Genomic DNA, 18,906 nt, shown 5'->3' on the forward strand with positions numbered 1-18,906 from the left:
ATAATTTTAATGGATTTTGAGTACTGCATCATTATGGCTGAGCAACAAGATAAACTTATAAACTACTGACACAAATTACCTAAAAAGGTAGCATTTTTATAACTTTAATCAATGATAATATTCCTAATGATGTCAATGAGGTCTCACAGTCTGTTCTAAATATACTAAAAATTCCAGAGAAGCTATTATTTATAAGAAGAAGAAAACACATTTTTTAGTATGATGGAATATTTACATGTTTGCTTCACTCAAACATTTCAATTTAAAGTGTCACTATGCTTTAATACAAAACTTTAAAGGCAAAAGCATTGTTGCTGAGCGTATGGCCGTGATTACAACTATACATCTTCCTCTGCAAAGAAGGAATCATTTGAAGCTTGCAATCAACCTAACAGTTTATTTTGCTTTACCAAGTATACATAAGCTCCTAATTCAAGGGAATATTAAAAAGATGAGTAACCAGTCCCCACTGAAATTCAGGAGTACGTGGGTGCATAAATCTATGATCCTCATTTGAAAATGAAAACACTGACATATTATTTTCTTGCTCAATTTACTTTCTGTGGGTTACACAGAAAAAAAAATATTTTCACTGGAGAGAGAAACTCTCTAAAAGATTTCCCTTCCATAGCAAAATCCAGTTTCACTCTCCCAGGATCTTATCAAATGCTTATGCTTTTTGATGGTCTTCTTCAAGCCAGATCCTAGATTCCAGTAGTTTATATAAACATTTCTGAAGTCAAAAACAAGCCTGATAATTTCTAGTCTGCACTGCTTGCAGCATAAAACTTGAAAACACAAGCAATACAGCAGAAAAAATAAATAGATCTTTGAGAACAGAGAATTGTTCACTCATACTACATGGCTTATGTCTACTACTCTAACCTGTCTGATAGGACCGCTGATTCCTTCTCTCTGCTAATTTCTAGTAATTTTGTCAAAGTAATGCATTCTCGTTCTTTGCTTTCTAGCAAAATTTGTTTCCCATCCAATTCCTTCATTACATCTTCTCTTTCTTGCAAAATCTCTTCAGTCCTTTTTTCAATGGCTTTCAGGGTACCATTCAACTCTTCTATTTGGGCATTAAGGGCTTCTTTCTTCTTCTCTGCATTGCTGTGGATATATTTTAACAAAAGAATAGGGGTTCACATTTCCACACGCATATTTAAATGGCAAAATGTAAGTTGCCAGTTTTCATGGACACAGAAAATCATTTCAACGCCACAAGTAGCTACATTATATGTTTGAAAGCAGACTACAGCGGACTACAAATCTTCAAATGCCAATACAGTTCAACGATAAAATTGAAGATGGCTGTGGGACTAACAGGGAGTTTAGCACCATGTATTAAAAAGACTTCTAGTAAACTGAATTCTGTCAAAATTGCCAGGTACATGGGTGTGACACTTCTAAATATTATTGCTGAAGCTGGAAACTCTAGTTAGTTCATTCTGTGGTGCAACACAAGTAGAAAGACTCATTTAAATGCTTCATTAATAACAATCTACACAATGTACTAGCTTTTTAAAATCGCTTCTTTGTAACACTATAGGAAAAACTTCTTATATATATGATAGCAGATTTGCATTAAGCGGAGTAGTGAGGAAAATGTAGAAGACAACTTTTATACAAGTTTTAAAACTGAGAAATTTAACATAGTCAAACAATTTCTAGACCACAAATAGAGACTGCAAGCAGGAGACACAAAAACTTCAGTGTAACCCTGTGCCTGAATATCGTACAAAACCCATCGTTCATCTGGAAGGCACTTGGATCTGTGAGTGACCTGGCTGAAACTGCATAGCGCTAATTAGATTTTACATATACAGAAAGCAGCACATCATGCTTCAGGGAAGCTATGCAAAACAGAGAAAGAAAAGGCTGGCTACTGGCTTACATTTTCCCAGTTGAAATATTAGAGACCAGAATTCACATCAGGAGCTTACAGTAAAGCCCTAAAAAAATGGTACAGAAGTATCAAGGGAGAATGATTATTTAGCTCAGGCCAGACTGTTAGCTGTGAAAGCTGCTAGTTTCACTGAGGCCAATAGACATAAGCTAATATACAGTCACTGAGGACTAGAAACTGTAAAAAAGCCTAATCACTAGATTACACAGTAACACTATTTTCCATTAAAAACCTACTAAGCAGATCTCATATATAGTAACATAGCACAGTAAGATGGTTAAGCAATTTTTGACCAAGCTTTGTTCTAAATTTTTCTTTGTTGTACTTAAATTTACAATGTTTCACTGCATATACTATATTTTTCAGTACAGTGAGTGGATTTTAAGTGGATTATAGATGCTTTGTAAAATGTTGATCCTAATTTTAATCAACAACTATACTCAACTGTCTCTGTAACAAATGGATGAAAATGTTATACACATATATATATATTAAAAAATTATTTATTAAAAGCATACATTTTTTTCCAATTCATCTTCTCACTTTCTTTTCCAAGTTGTGCTGGAACACCAAGGATCTTAACTAGCTCATCCTAGTGACAAAACAGAAAGGTTAGATTAATAGCCTCAAAATCTGGTGAGATTTCATAGAAGTAATATTCACCTAGTACTGCTGTGAAAATGGGGGGGAAACCTATTTTTTAATTACTTGAGCTTGTCCCAGGGAATTGTAGCTGCTACTTTTGAAACTAAACATTGACATTTACCATTTCATTGTGTCTGCAAGAGAAAAATTATGCTTGAATATTATTAATACATCTGATTATGTTATCTATACTATGGACAGGAAAGCGGCAAAGACCTGGGTATGTTTTTTAATTCTCAGCATAAATCTGTATTGACTTGGACCTCAGCATATTTTAGAGCAGTCTGCAATAACACAACATAGCAAACATGTCATTATAGAAACCATTTTTTAATCAAAACCATGACTATTATTATTTCCTAAAGGAGTAATAATGGATATGGCACAGCAGCATGATTCACGCCTATTGAAAAATGATGTAATATATAGTGTAATGCCATCTAATGAATTTGGAATGACAAACAACATCCAGAAGATTCACCGCTTCCTTGGACAAAGCATGTACCCATATACACGTACACGCACACACACACACAGATATACACAATTGATTTTGTGTTACTTTTAAATTAGCCTGCTTCTTCAGAAGATTTTCCATTTCCTTCTTATCTATTAACATCAGCTTTTGCTTGGATGAAACATCTTCCTTTATTGCATTAATTTCTGCTTTTCTTTGGATTACTTCTTTGCAGAGGTCATCACAATTTTCTTTCAACTTTTTAATTTTCTTATCTGTTTCCTTTAAAAATGAAGTAAAAGAACAGATTAATTTTATTTTCCCTTTTACATTTTGCAAGCTTGTGATATTACAGCATCATTAACATTGAATGATGATAACATTTTTTTACAACAAGGTATGAAATATAATTTTTTACCAGCTGTGTGTTTTTTCTATCAATAACCAGCAGAATTTTATTTCCAACAAAACGATGTATATTCTTCAGGATTTATGACTGCAAATGTATTTTCCATACTCACACCTTAGAACCAAAAAACTGTAGCTATCTTCACATGCAGTATCCATTTGCAATAAAAAATTTTCTTGAGTAAACTCAAGACTATCCAGATCTTTTCTGAATCAGTTATTCTTTGCTTGCCCTAGAGTTATCAAACCTGAATGGTATAATATAGTCTCTCCTAAAAATCTACCTCTTGATTTTTCTATGTATTCAAGATTTTAAATAAACTCTAGAGCTACACACTGTGAAAACATTTTCATTAATGTTTTTATATGTTAGTTGACAGAACATAAAACATGGATTTTCTCATGTTTCGTACTTACCCTTTGTTTTGGAATTCTTTCATATTCATTTTCCAGAAGCCTTTTTTCTTCTTGCAAACTACAGGAAAATCAAAACAGAGCTAAATATATTAGTAATGCAATAAATATTACTATAATATAGTAAATAGTAAAAAAGTATGGAAGCCTATCTTGTGTTAGACTAAAATGTATGGTGAATTATCATCGGGGACAATTGCAAGATGTTCAGATTTAAAGGAAGGTTGCTGACTGGTAACCGGAAGTCCTGAAAGACAGGTCGTACATATGCAGGTTTTTTCTACAGTGCACACATCTAAATTTTTGAACCTGATTCTTCTTAGTCTTACCACCTCCTGCAGGGATGCATTTATGCCTCATTCACCCTGGTCTTTATACTAGCAGAGTATAAGAGGTCAGATGGCACCCTACACCCACAGTTCCTCCCAACCTCAGAAAACAAAATTTTAACATGGAACAGAGGCAAAAGAAAAGAGGAGGTGGGTTATAAATATCCTCAGAGACACCACACATCAAAAAAAGTGTAGTTGCTAGCGAGAAACTTTCTTCTTCCTTTGAGTGATTGCTCACGCACACATTCACACTGTAAAAAACTGTAAGTGAAGCTCCTCAAATCTGAACAGGCTCCTGTGAAAAAAAAAACCTGAAAAGTGATAGGGGATCTAGACTAAGTCAATGGGGTACAGTAGAAAACTAAATTGAATAGCCATGGTGATCTTAACCTACATCTAAAACTATGTTGCAATTTAATTTCAGCCAACAATAGAGACAGATGCCAAAGGAGGGAAGGAAAAAATAGGAAAGATCTTAGATCTTCTGGGTGTATTTTTAGTAATGTTGCCCTGAGAAAGATGAAGGAGTGACTACAAAAGTGAAGCTGAACCAACAAGCTTGTTAGATTTATAATAGGGAGCTTCTTGGTGGTGGGTAGGTAAATACTGCCAAATATAAAAAAATAGCTCTAGTGAAGAAATATGTCAAAACATCCCCAGTGCATGCACGGAACAATTCTGCACCTATAGGAGGTAAATGGGCTACAGCAGTCTGCATGCCATCACAACCAAACTGAACTTAATTAAGTCCTTGTGCTATTGATTGGGAACAAGGAGGCAGGTTCTTGCAATGTAATTAGTACCTATGATGGCACTTCTGAATCTCAGGCTATAAAGGAGTAAAGATTGCAGCTGGGGAATAGGTGGAACAGCCAAATCCTCTGTCCCAGATATAGCAAAGAGTCAACTTCAGCACTTAAATTTGTGTTTGTAACTCCAGCTGGAGGATGTGCTGGTCAGGCTTCCTTGAGACTCAGGGCAGTCTGTTAGAATAAATAACTCTTTAAATAAAGGGAGTATTAACAGAAGAGGACAGGCTTTCATTAAATAGCTGTGTCACTTAGAGCTATAAACTATGGCAAGGGAGTCCTGGGGCAGCCCCACCCACCCAAAGCAGCTATTACAGTTGTCTCTCAATGTGGTTGATACAGAAGAGAGGCAGCTGATTGGTATTTCTTTTTTTTTCTGAAACCTTTCAGCGGCAGCCTAAGACCTTGCATGGTGGTTCAGGTTTCAGAAGGTGGTGGTCATGGGAAGAGAGATCAGTGTCCTAGCAGCCAGCCTCATGGAGGATCCTCCGTAAGATGATCTTTATCAGTGCTGATTTAAGGTTCCTCCCCTCCAATAAATTTTTTCTTGTGTTTTGGTCCTCCAACAAAAGGAGCAAAGCTTATACCTGGAAGCCTCAGGTGACATCCTTCCAGTGAAGGAAAGAAAACAGTCAAAAAAGAGAACTGGGTTGGTGGTGTTGCAATCCCCCCAAAAAACCAAATAATGAGGAACAAGCTCTGGCTAAGATGAACAGCAAAGAGAAAATAAAGGCACAGAGTAGATGTTGTTGATTTACAGCATGTATGTATATTTGTATGGGCAGACTACAAGTATGCCTATGGGGACTGGTAGTCTAAAAACTAATTTGAATGCCAGAGTGTTTGAACACCCCCAAAGGGAATGAGTGTACAAAAAAATCTTTCAAAGAAAAAAAGCTGAATTTACATCAGTCTTCCTCAAAAACTGATAAAATTAATTATTAAAAAAAAAAGTTCTATTGCAAAATCTATTATAACTTAAGAAATTGCACAGAAGAGTGAAGACAGACGCAGGAGTATTTTGCAGGTGTACAGTACAAGTACATCTGAGTAGAAGGCAACACTATAAGGTGATTTCTTCTCTGCCACGATGGGGCTCAGGAACTATTCCTTTTATGTTCCACTGTTTAAAGTCAATGAGGGAGAACACAGGGATCAAACTGCATTGAAAACTGAGCTACTTCGATTCTGTGCCAGCAGCTTTGGTCTGCTCCTGTGTACTGTGCCCATAAGCTACAACTGAGACTTAATATATTGTGTTGGAATGACATGCGAGTCAAACAAAATATTTTCACTTACCAACAGGTTGTCTAAATGTATAAATAAGTTAATAAGGACAATTCATATTCCATACACATTTTGGCAGGATTCCTAGTTGGAATCCTTGGGACTGCCATAATCACACTAATTATAATGAATGTCCACTCTGCACAAATACCCATAGCTGTTTGACTGCCACAAAAACAGATTAAATAAGTCCTGTGCAAACACTAAAGAGGTACTGCATTGCTCGTCATCAGTCTGTGCTGTGCCCTCTTTAATACCATGCCAGATGATCAAAAGAGCAATCCCAAAAACAAGGAGGGAGAGCAAAGTTGACACTGTTTTCCTTTTGTCACATTCCTCACTCATGAGAACAAATTCCTGTGGACCCATTCCAGTTTCACAACAAAGACTTGTAAAACAATTTGAACACCTCATTTTCTGTGACATAAACAAAGGCAACACCAATGGCAAGCACCAAGTTAAGTTACTTTAAGAGCTGGCAGACCAACTACTTCCACACAAAAAACAGTGAAGGTGTGAAAAGAAAAAGGGGGTAAAAGAAAGAAGTTAATTGAGCAATGAGACTGGTCCAGCTGCCCCTATCTAAAAGTTATCCCTATGCTACCTACAGGTACCCCTATGCTAACATCCCCAGGCTTCCTTACTGTCAGGGATAAAAACAGGAATGGCCAAAGGGCAGGTCATCTGACATCTCAGGTACCTATTTTAGGAAGAGATAAATTACTGACTGAAGATAACATATTTCTCTCTATTGACTGTAAAGGGAGACCAGGATGATTAACTCAGATTAAGAAATCAAATAAGATTCTTCAAAGATTTTAAGTTCAGCCTCTGATTTAATAGCTATATGGACACAGAAGCTTGATGTAAGGTAAGCAGAGAAAATCTAGTCTTTACACTTAGCATTTGAATCTTGTAATCTGTGATACTTGGACATCAGCTTCATGACTGCCTATAAAATACTTAGACATCAATCACAACAACAACAAAAAAATAGCTGCAACTGGCATTAGGCACTTATAATTCCCATTGTTTTACAGCCCTTCTTTGGTGAGTGTATTTTTCAACATCATGTGGTTTTTATTATTATCATTATTATGCCTATAACAACATACATAATGAAAAGAAGATGAAACTCTTAAGTTTAAGCATTAATGTTTGCAAATGTTTCTCACGTTGCTTTACTTATTTACATGAAGCTTAATAGCCTTGCTGTACATGAAAAGCTATCATGGATGCAGATGTAATGAGTTAAAAAAAAAACACTTGGAAAATTGGACCATTAATGAAAATGCATTCCAGACTTTTCCCTGAGAGATATCTACAGCTGCAAACTGACACAGAAATAAAAAAATTAAGTCAGAGAGATTAAGAAATGTAGTGGTAGTTGTCAACAAAGGTCCATTTCAGTTCCTCAGCTCCCAAAACAGCCAAAATGTTATCATTATGAATCCCATCATGCAAGAAAGCGAACTCCTTCAGCTACTCTGACACAGCTGGGATTATTGAGGAATCCACAGAAGGTGTTTCAGCACCTTACAACTAAAATCTAGTGACCACAAGTAGAAGATATCACAGCTGACAAGCTGCCAACATGAAATTCCTCTAAGGGTCTTCGCTGTCCTTAGTTTGTATGCCTCAGAGAATGCAGTCACAAGACTAGTTGATAACAACTTCAACTGTAACTCAATTTATTTTACTTACGACTTGTAATTCTTTACTAGAAAAACTATGGACAAAAGCTTAACTTTTTACTTTTTAATTATCGAGTGACTAACCCTGAAATAATTACAAGCATTGAAATAATTTTCCGTATTTGCAATGCTTCTACAAGGACAAACTCAGTTTTGCAATCCTGACTTGCATGCAATAGCATCTAGTATTTCAGTGAATAGCCATTTTGCTACCTGCACAAATGACTGTGAGGGCTGTAGATTTGACCTAGGCTTTAAAAGAAAATTGTTTTCAAGAACCAGGCACCTTTAACCTCACAAACTCTTACTATAGATAATTTCATTTCAAATTAACTACTTACTTCTAAATATATAGTTTAGAAGATAAATTAATTTAGATGATACATTTATTATTTCTCAATAATAAACTATTGGTGATACTGTTGCCTGATAAAGAAAGGCAGCTTTTCTTTATTTTATCTCACAAACCAAGACTCTAAACCTCACATGGACATTAAAATTAAAAGTTTCCTCAAGCTAGAACAAATCCTTGCTGATCACATAGATCCTTTCCTTGTTCTTGTGCTAATCTGATTTTTCAGTCTATATTCTTATTTACTGAGGCATGTTCAGTCCCAGTTATGTGAAGAAACTTCACAGCTCTGAATGCAATTGTACCAGAACTGAATTGGGATCACTACTTTATTGCCTAATAGTTTTTGAGAGGAAGAATACTCCTGGAGTCAGCTCTGACTTCGGGGCAGTGACCCAAATGTTATAACCTTGGTAAAGCCCTTCCAACTGTTGTTCCCCTCCTGTGCTGAGCACATGGGCATACACACTAGCAATGAAGCCAGTAAAACCGTGAAACAGAACAGAAATACAAACCAGAACAGGAGGGACACGCCGACAGTGGGGGTACACCACACCCACGCAATCACCCTCAGGGTGACTTCCCTGAGAGCTAAAGTGCATCAGAGCTGCTTCTGAATACCTCATGTACCTATTCAAGCGATGAAAAAAGTCACAAAATTTCTAAAAACCTGCTGATACTACAGTTCTGAAAGCAATTTAAATTTACTCTTGGAATGTTGAATACTCATTGGAACCACAAAGAACTAAAAAAGAACATGAAATATTGCCTTCAGCTGTTGAAAAAGGTATCTGATCTGGAAAAAAAATTGTTTACAGAGGCAAGCAAATAGGAAATGGAATATGGAAAAGAGAACATAGAATACTAAGGGACCTTGAGACAAAAAATAACTTTGCTAATGTTATGGTATATCTATATGACTCTTCAAGAGAAAAAGTTTACTATTGTCAGATTTGAATCTAAGTGCAAAAAGGGTGCTAAGTGTACTTAGCTATCAGAGAAGGTGAATTGAGGCAGGAAGTAAAGGCAGCAGAGACTAGAGAGATGCTTCTGAGAAAGAAAGGCTTACAGTAACAGGGAAGCAGAAGATCTGCAGAGGCTCTCTCTCACTTCCAACTCAGCAGTATTTCTGAGGAGACAAGATTCTAAGAAAAGGATAAAGCAATAGATAAGAGACACAGATACTCCCTTCAAAAGATTTTCCCCTCCATGTTCCCCGCCTGCTATACATAAGAAGGTAAATGTAATATGTTTGTTTTCAGACTAAACAGCCATTAGTCATAATTCCCAAAGAGAAGTTTACTTGTAAGTGCCAAGCACAGCTGAGACTGTATTAACACAGTTGGACAACGAGGGAAACTCTGCTCCAGAGAGATTAAAGGCCAAGAGAGGTTGGACCATGAGTTTCTATCCTCCTGAGAAATGAAGGAAATCAAGCAGTCACCTAACAGCAAACATAATATCTTTGACGCAGCTTCCCCTCTGTCTGTGACACCACCCATTCACACAGATACTTCAGAAGACATCGCTTTATTATTTGTATAAAACCATCAGGCATATAGATCTTCATTTTACATCAGTGTTACTACTAGATCACCTGCTACTCACAAGTCTATTCTGGACATTCATTTTCACTGCCTTCCACAGGCACCAAACCCATCCCTTCTTTACAAACATGTATTCACATCCATTATCTGTTTTTCTTCATAGCTCATTTCTCATTTCCCCACGACATTCACTCATCCGTTCCCCACATAGATATGTATGCTGCCAGTCCTGTTCATTCTATCTTACTCCAACATTAAAATCCCTCTCATTTCTGGAAGGCAGTATCTTCTCTCCCAATAAACAAATCCACACATAACCAAGGCACATCCTCCTCACTCCACACCCACAACATGCATAAGACCCAATGCTACCACCAGGCATGAAACAGATTCCAAACAAGGAACAATTAAATAATCTGTAGCTCTTCAGTTTAGAAAGTCAACAAATTAAGGGAGGGGATACAAGAGAGATCTATCAAACCATCCTGCAGCAGTGAAAATGAAGAGAGGATCAGATGTTCACTGTCTCATCCAATACAAGAACTACGGGGCATGAAATGAAGCTGGTAGGAGTCACATTCAAAAAAGAAAGGAGGTGGCAATTCTTGTGTAGTTAATCTGTGGAACTCGTTGCCCAGGGTGTTGCAATGCTAGAAGTTTATATAGTTGAGGAGGAGACAGAAGAAGTTCAAGGAAGAGGGGTCAACTGAGGATTCCTGCAGAGCCTGTATTTGGCTCGTGAAATCCCTGCATCGCAAATGGCTGGGGGCTGCACTTCTGGTCGCCGTTAGATACTGCGCCATATGGACCTCTGGTCAGACTGTACAGCTGGTTTTGATCTCACGCAATACATAAGACCAAAGAGAGGAAGTTTCTTATTAAAGTGAAAGAACATTTTTCACAGTTTGACTGACCCAAAAAGTGTATTTTTAATCTGCAAGATAGGGTATTCAATTAATATATAAGAATTAATGCAGTAAATGTGCAAGTGTAACTGAAACAATACCTAAACTGCATCTTGTGTAGGACAGAAATCTCCTTTTGGCTAGAAGTAGAAAATACAGTATGAGTAAATATCCCCTAAACATATAAAGCCCCATCATTTTTTGGAAAAATGATGCAAAATCAGTGAAAAATGTTCTTAAGATATGAGGTAAAAAGCATGATATTTTGAAGAGCTCATTTCTGGACTGCTTGGAAATTGCAATAAATTCTGTATTTAATAATTATTTCAGGAAACTTCATGTTGCTTAGTTATCTCATAGCAAATAATTTTTTCCAGATGCTTTCCATGTTTCTTTATTTCTCCCACTCCCAATTTGCTTCTTTCTCAAGTTTCTTTCTCTCTTAGAGCAAACATTTGGCTCTTAAAAAAAATCAAGAAAGAACTGCCAGAAAAATCTGCTCTATGCAGTTTGTACAGTGCCCCTGCTCTCCTTGCAGAAAAATAGTTTTAACTGCTGAGCTGCTAACATTATTTATTTGGATTTATATACACCAACTACACTACAGCTGGATTGGAGATGGGTAAAAATAGCAAACACCCCACAAAATGAAAATACGCATTCATTTCCATAGGTACATATTTTTAAAAATGCAATAGTACACTTTGTAATTTTACTATAAAAGCTTCAAGTACAACACACTCATAAATGCAGATAATTAAAATATATACAATATCAAGCTTATTCTGGACTTTTTTCCTTTTATAGAAATGGCAAGTATTCACTTCTTTCACAGCAAATGTCTCATTTTTCTGACATGAGAATATACAAGTACTTCTCCTCCTTTAAATACCTGAAGAGAAAAACTTCAATAAACTGTGCTTCTGATGTTAAAAGTAGCATTGGGTCTATTTATGACATTGTTTCCATAAAATCCCAGTCACCAGTTCTATAAGACACTTTAAAAAAGGTGTCCTAGACTAGAATTGTTCCTGTTAATTTTGCCTACATAAACTTAATCATGCAATGTAGTAAATTTTAAACAGCATTTCAAAGGACACCGCAGCATGTTCTAAAATTAAAATAATCTACAAATCTCGCACCAGGGTAATTTTATTCATTATTGAAATGTTGCTGTTACTAGGGAAAGTTTGTGGCAGTTTGTTTAACAAGAGCCATCAAGAAATGTGTCCATGTAAGATGGAGAGGAGATCGAATTATATTCTATGTTATTATCTTTCTAAATAAGCTATGATAAAATTAGCAGCATTTGACCACTACCACCTACCATTCCATCTTGAATTGAATTTCATACTCTCTTTCTTTAATAGCATTGTATTCATTTTGGCAACTAAGAAGTTGTTGCCTTATTCGGGAAACTTCACTGGAGGATTCTTCAGGGAACTGTTCTGCTTTTTCCAGTTCATGTTGCTGCTGTTCCAGTTCTACACTGAGACGTTTGGCTTCCTGCAACAGCTGGATCTCAGATTCCTGTAAACTACATTAAATAGAAAAATTCAGAACTAGGCAATGAGAAGCATAAGCTTTGTATTTATACTTCTTTACCTACCTATAATATTTAACCTAGAGTTGAAGTGGGATTCAGCTCATCTAATTTTAACCAGATGAAAGATGGTTAGTTAGTCTAATTTGCTTGTCTAGCACCTCCTAGAACCAGTGAAGAGACAGGGAATCCATTTGATCCTAAGAAGTGCCGAAGGCTAGATCTGAATCAGCATGGGGACCAATAACAGGGAAGTATTCACAAGGACAAGGCCCAGTCTGGGCTATATCACACCTTTAAGTTCTTAGTAAATACCAGGACATCTACCCAGTGCTGAATTGAATGTTGCTATTGCTGTAGTGTTACCAGTATGTGAAGTAACTCATTTAATGATACATAAGCTGCAAATACATTTGTGGACTTCTGTGGAAGCTTATTATAAGGCTTGTAGACATGATCAATTATCTGATCTGACTTGTATCACCGAAGTCTAGCTTCACAGAAACAACAAACTGTAATATTCTGTCAATATTAGGAGACTGGTATTCATAATATACTTAGGAACTTATGTGGTGATAGCTGAATAACAGATCTTAAAAGCTGTTAGTAAAATACATTTATTATTATGGAAAAGTCTTAAAGGGAACTACAGCATGAAAATTCATACACAATGCACAACATATAAACCTATTCTTTATGTTATAGAAATCATTCTGTATGCCTTCTCAATATTACTACATTATAACTTTTGTATAATGGTATACTAAAATTAGTCACATATGATGTGGAAGAATAAAGAACTCTATCACTTGCCTTTTATTAATTAAAAATATAATGCAATTTAATATTTTTCAAAACAAAGGAATTTAAAATCTCCCATACTGAGAAACTTTATATATAAATTTTAGCTCAAAGATGACATTTATGGCTTAGCAACAAAAACAAAATTACATATCACACTAAAGAATAGAGTTGAGATGGTAACTGTAAAAACACAAAATATACAACTGACTATACTGCATAAACATAGCTGAAATAATATAGCAGAAAAAGTTTTGTTTTGTGTAACACTTCTACTTAGATAACCACTTGCTTTTTTAAACCAGGAAATAAGAAAACCACAGGCTTCAACAGGAAAAAAGAGTGTGCCTTTATCACGAACAAATAACTTCATGTGTGATGTATTTACATAGTAACTTTTTAAGGGAAAAAAAATTGACTTCTTGACACAACATCCTATGCAATATTTAGATCTTCAAGTCCAACAGAATGTATGCTGTTTTAGGGGAAAATAGAATTGGTTGCAGTAATATACATTCATTTCAAACATAATTCTTACATAAACCATAAATTTTACATAAAATTACATAAAAAATAAGTTCTTCCATAAACACAAAATTCTTAGTATTGATTTTTTCAAGATAATAAAAAGATAAAAATAGAAATGAGAACTGAGCGTTGAATCTAGACCAGATCTTGCTCACTATATTTGCCACCAGTATTTTTTCATATGAAGTTTTACATTTAATTGAAAACAATGAAGAAATAACTGGACATCTACACAATGTACACATCTAGAATCACGTGAGTGCAAAAGTAGGGTTGCCAAGTCTGATGTGACAGCTTTTGAATTTGTGAAGGGATTAATAATTTAACATAGGCTTAAGAAGATGAGATTCCCAAACTGTCAATGAGCTATCATTATTACGTGACTTTCTTACAGCTTGATGTATCAGATCATGTATTCATATGTATTCATATTAGGTTCCTAAATTGAGATAATAAAAATAAAAATTTACAATTTGGCTACATGATTGTGTGACCAAATGGGGTTTCAGGGGCCAAATATGAGCTCAGGTACATCAGGTTTAAGTGCAACCTCACTGCAAAGTGGATGGGTGAGACAGCACCAGAACGGGATGACAGTCTGTTCCCAGAATTTCAGCCGTGCAGCAAACATAAATTTAAAAGCACGTTACACTTTGAGGAAATGCATCAAAGATGTTATGTGCCAGGTGACATGTCTCATCTTTCCAGAATGCAAATCGTGCAAAACCGAAACCAAGAAATAAAGGACTATTTACCACTAAACAAAGGACCACACTATGAACTTAAAACTTTGTGTACTCTAGCAACAGCCTTCAAAATTATCTGCATACAGACTAGTTGCATTCACCATATTAGACAAATTTGTATTATGTATCAGAAAGATGAGTTGCAATCGTTTAGGATAGTTGTCACAGGGATCTACGCTGCTTAAGATGCGTAAGACCTTCTCCTTGAGATTTTTGTATGTGACCAAAGGAAAGAAGAACACACACAGCTTGAAGACATCATCCAGCATCATTTGTTTCCACATGGCATTGTAACAGCACTGGGACAGATGGGGATTAACTGGGAGATTAAATTCAACTGTAATAAGTGAAAAAATAAGTTCTTGATCCACACAACTGTACTGCAAATGTAAGGGTGAAGAACTAAAAATTAAAAAGTGGTATTGACTCTGTGAACGGTTCATTGCTGGAGAAGAGTATACACATACTGAACCTATCATCAGGACTCTCTTTATAGCCAACGGAGAAAACCACACACTTGCAGATGTCCATATAAGGAGGAAGTGTGTGGTCTCTATTTCTTTCTATTGACCGTTAAGGGACTCTAGATTTCTAGTTCAGATGTGCGTATCCACTGATGTTAACATATGGACAAGTGAATCCCACTTTTGATGTCTAAGAAGTCCTTAAAATATACTGGAGATCACGATCAACTTTTGGTAATTGATTTCCCTTGTTTCTTTTAGCAGTAAGAGAAATTTATCTGTGGGAATTACTACTTGTTCCCGCATTGTGTTTTGCTTTGACATGTGACTACATCTAAGTAAAGAATATGACATGATTCTCTCCGATCTATTTTCTTACAGAAGTATGGCAATTTCGTACTCCTATGAGAACCGTGGAAAGAATGAGAGATGTAATCTACCATCTAACATTTTCATGCTTTTGGTGCACATGATGTTTACGGTAGTTTTATGTGTGACAAAAAAGACAGCTGAGTCCTGTTTTCGCTCAGGCCATATTCCACTTATTATACATACAAAGGAATTGTCTCTACATAAAAGAATGTTCTATACAAAAGAATGCTATACAAATACATAAAATAAAATACGTAGTAATATGCTTGTATTTTTTCCAACCAAAGACTGGTTTAAAACTAACACTGGCTAAAAGTCAATCACGTTCAGCAGCTACTGGATTTCTACTTCAGCTCAGTGAACATCGGTGTGGTAGAAGCATTCTCAATCAACTAATCCAAAACCCACATAGTATGTTGAGTTCTGAGCATTAACAAAATGCTTCTTGCATTTTCTAGGGAGTTGAACTGATTTAGGAATGCTGTTTTTAATCTTGCTTCCTAAAAATATTTGCTATGCAGCAATCTGAATAAAGTCAGATGACTTTTTACAGAGTCAGGGCCATATTCTAACTCCCCATTTTATTAAGATGAAACTAGAAGACTTGGCTAACCTTAAGAAAAACTGCGTTTTCAGGATTTTGGGAACCCCTTTTCAAATTACTTTACATTACTTAGCACTTACCGCTATTCAGATTGCCAGGAGGCACACCAAATCCCAGCATAACCCAAGTAAGCAGGTATGACTTGAATTAGTTTTACAATTCTTAAATTAGGCCTTAGCTTCAGTGACAGAACAGCCACGGTTCTTTTACAAGCAGAATTGCCATAAAGGTTTTAATGTGGACTGTCAGGGAAATTGGGTTAGAATATTGTTAATATGGTGGATATTATGATACGTATTACAGAAATATAACAAGAGTATCATGACGTTGATTTTACTGGTAATTACGGGTATACCATAAGTAATATCAAAATTATTAGTCACAAATACTAATGTAGTATTGCAATGTTTGCAATAGGACTGCTCTGTTCTGTGACACACTGTTCACCTAGTACAACTGTACTATCTCGTCACACTTCGTCCCTCCATTTTCTTCTCCTTCCACTCACACATGCCCTGCTCAAACCTGGCATTGGGCTATGAGCATAATCTCTTCTCTTCTCCCTCCTCCAGCAAGTATCAGAGCAGGGCAGACTCACAACTACCACACCTAACTTCCAAGTTTCACTTATAATTTGAAGCTTAAGTTTCTAACCTTCTAAATTTATTAGCAGTCCTGTCTAATGTGACTGTCAATATTCTCTGAGGGTAAAATTCACACCTATTTAGATGTGACAGAGCCTCATTTTCCTTCTTAGAAATGAGCCTTTAGCTTCTTCAGTTGCTCTCTATGATGTCAGCTCAGCAGGTCAGAGTCTTTTCATATGTTTCAATTCTGGCTACACGATCTTCAAATATATCTTTATTTTAAACTTGTATATTGCCTTTTGCAGATTGTCCTTCCCTCCATTGCCATTATCATTATGTTTATAATAAAAATGTTGTTCAAACAAGTATTTAAATATCCCAAATTACCTTGAAACTTCCTATTAAATAAAATCGGTTTTCAACCTTGTATTCTTGCTTCCTCTTTATGAACAATCACTATAAGAAAGCCTTAAATGATAATTAGGCTTCAGTATCAGCAGAAAATTACTCTAAATATGTAATGCTTTGGCTACTTAAACAAAGTCTAAAAAAGGAATATTGTACCTTATCACAGTCTTATGCAGCAAGGTGTACTTTCCCTTCAGCTCAGCTACTCTGGTGCCTGTGATTTTTCCAGCAGCAAATAGCTATGGAAGGGAAACAGAGAGTTAGGAAATCTCCTAAGCACTAATATTTTCATTCTGCTGCAACTTTTTATAACTATAATTGGCAGCCTTTTAGTTTACACAGTCTTTGGTAACATACCATATCAAATACACAATCAAATCAAATACACAGATGAAAAAATGCTTATTTACATAATAATTCAAAGCATAAATATAAGAATATGAAGAATGTGTTTGTCACAACTACAGTGTTACCTGCACCACCATTTCTTCTCTGATTTTCTGTCTATACGAATATTTCATGATAATTCTGTCTTGACTTTGAACTCAGGCTCTAAGTCACCTGTTTTCCACATTGCTTAACTGGTTCAGGTTTGGTATATACCAGCTGGCCTGAACAGGTGAAACTGAGGCTTAAAGTCCAGTTTGTGCTGAAGTGTTGTGTCCACAGGCAATATGGTTGCAAGAAAGAGGAGCTGGGCTCAAGCTAGATCATCCCCAGGCCACAAAACACACGCCTGTGCAGGCCTTCGGCAAACACCAAGAGCAAACCACTCCACGTATTTAGTACTAAAAAACCCGTATGTGTGTGATGCAGTGTGGTGATTCTTCGGGTGTTTTGAGGGCAGTACTTTGGGCCGATGAGCCAGTCCTTCTTAATATAAATAGGAAATAGGACTAGGAGCCAAATTTTGCCACTGGGAAATACCACAGCAGCAATACAATAGTATCTCCTGGGATATTTCTTTAGAAAGCCTTTTCTTTCCCTCTTTTGATTACAGGTAAGGAGAACCACATTAAATCCACGTAAAAAATGTAAAGTGATCTGGCTCTATAAAAGTCCATAGTTAGCCTTTTGGGGCAGCAAGTCAAATCTGCAACCTTCGTGGGAACCTGCCAAGAAATGTGGTCATGCAGATCTCCTGAAATAAGAAACAAAATTACTACAGCACCAGGAAAATCCCAGAAGTCATGCTTCAACTTTATGTTTGACAAGGCCTCCAGGGAAAGGCCTTTTTCTAAGCTGAACTAAGGGCCATTTAGGAGATTCATACGTGGGCTATTCTGTAGATGCCCCTTTCTCAAATATCCAGGAGAAACCGTCCAGAACCAGTCCTATGGTCAAGAAGCAGAACCCAAGTGAATATGCCAAAGGAAGTATACATTTTGTTGATAGCTCTTTGATTTATGTATTTTTTTTAAGATCCACTGGAAAATATTTCATGGTAGCAAAGACAATCTTTGCTGTCTGCAGCCCTGAGAAAAGGAAAGCAGATCTGTCTTTCATTTGTTTGCATGAGATTAAAGATAAGCATCTCTCAAATATTTATTTTGGCATCCTCTATGATCCAAAGATACTGTTCCCTTAAGCTCACAATACTAACTAGCTCTTCTGTGAGAAAGCAAATATTTCCCTATCTCAACCCATTTATTTCTTAGCCTCATATGTAGGTATAGTGTCCTATTTGGGCGATACCTCACTATTGTCCTTCCTCCATGCTCCTCTGATCTCTACCTGTGAGTTGTAGTTTTTCTTACTGCTTAGCTCCTTGCTGCAGACCCAGGCCGTGTTTGACAATGTTCCTGCAGAAATAAACTTACTTGTCCTTGAGGCTATGACTTGTGCTTTATATCCATAAGCTTTTTACACATTTTATACTGAATAGAGCTAAGAGCTCTAGTTCAATAAGGCTGGTTCTATACAATGTGAAGACACATAGCTTTGAGGACTACATAAGACAGACTGTATGGATAGCTTAACCAGCATGTCAAAGGGGGTGAGACTTCTGCGAAAAGTACCATCACCAGATCATTACCGCAACTTTATTTGCAGAGCCATCAGAGAGTCCAATGTAAGAAATAGAAAATATTCCTA

The 18,906-nt window shown here is 36.2% G+C and overlaps 1 protein-coding gene across 1 annotated transcript in view; it reads right to left on the reverse strand.

Annotated features, from left to right (window-relative positions):
- The window catches only part of CCDC146 (coiled-coil domain containing 146), a gene marked incomplete at its 5' end in the record, with an annotated part of 40,002 nt that extends 22,951 nt beyond the window's left edge, over positions 1-17,051 (reverse strand). Inside the window, 6 exons of the mRNA XM_009575878.1 lie at positions 886-1,113; positions 2,428-2,501; positions 3,117-3,293; positions 3,837-3,894; positions 12,087-12,296; positions 16,969-17,051. Coding sequence (XP_009574173.1) covers positions 886-1,113; positions 2,428-2,501; positions 3,117-3,293; positions 3,837-3,894; positions 12,087-12,296; positions 16,969-17,051 — 830 coding nt within the window. The remainder of the gene's footprint in view (positions 1-885; positions 1,114-2,427; positions 2,502-3,116; positions 3,294-3,836; positions 3,895-12,086; positions 12,297-16,968) is intronic.
- Between the last annotated feature and the right edge of the window lie 1,855 nt (positions 17,052-18,906).

This window comes from Fulmarus glacialis, unplaced genomic scaffold, assembly GCF_000690835.1.
Source record: "Fulmarus glacialis isolate BGI_N327 unplaced genomic scaffold, ASM69083v1 scaffold36884, whole genome shotgun sequence".
Lineage (NCBI taxonomy): Eukaryota > Metazoa > Chordata > Aves > Procellariiformes > Procellariidae > Fulmarus > Fulmarus glacialis.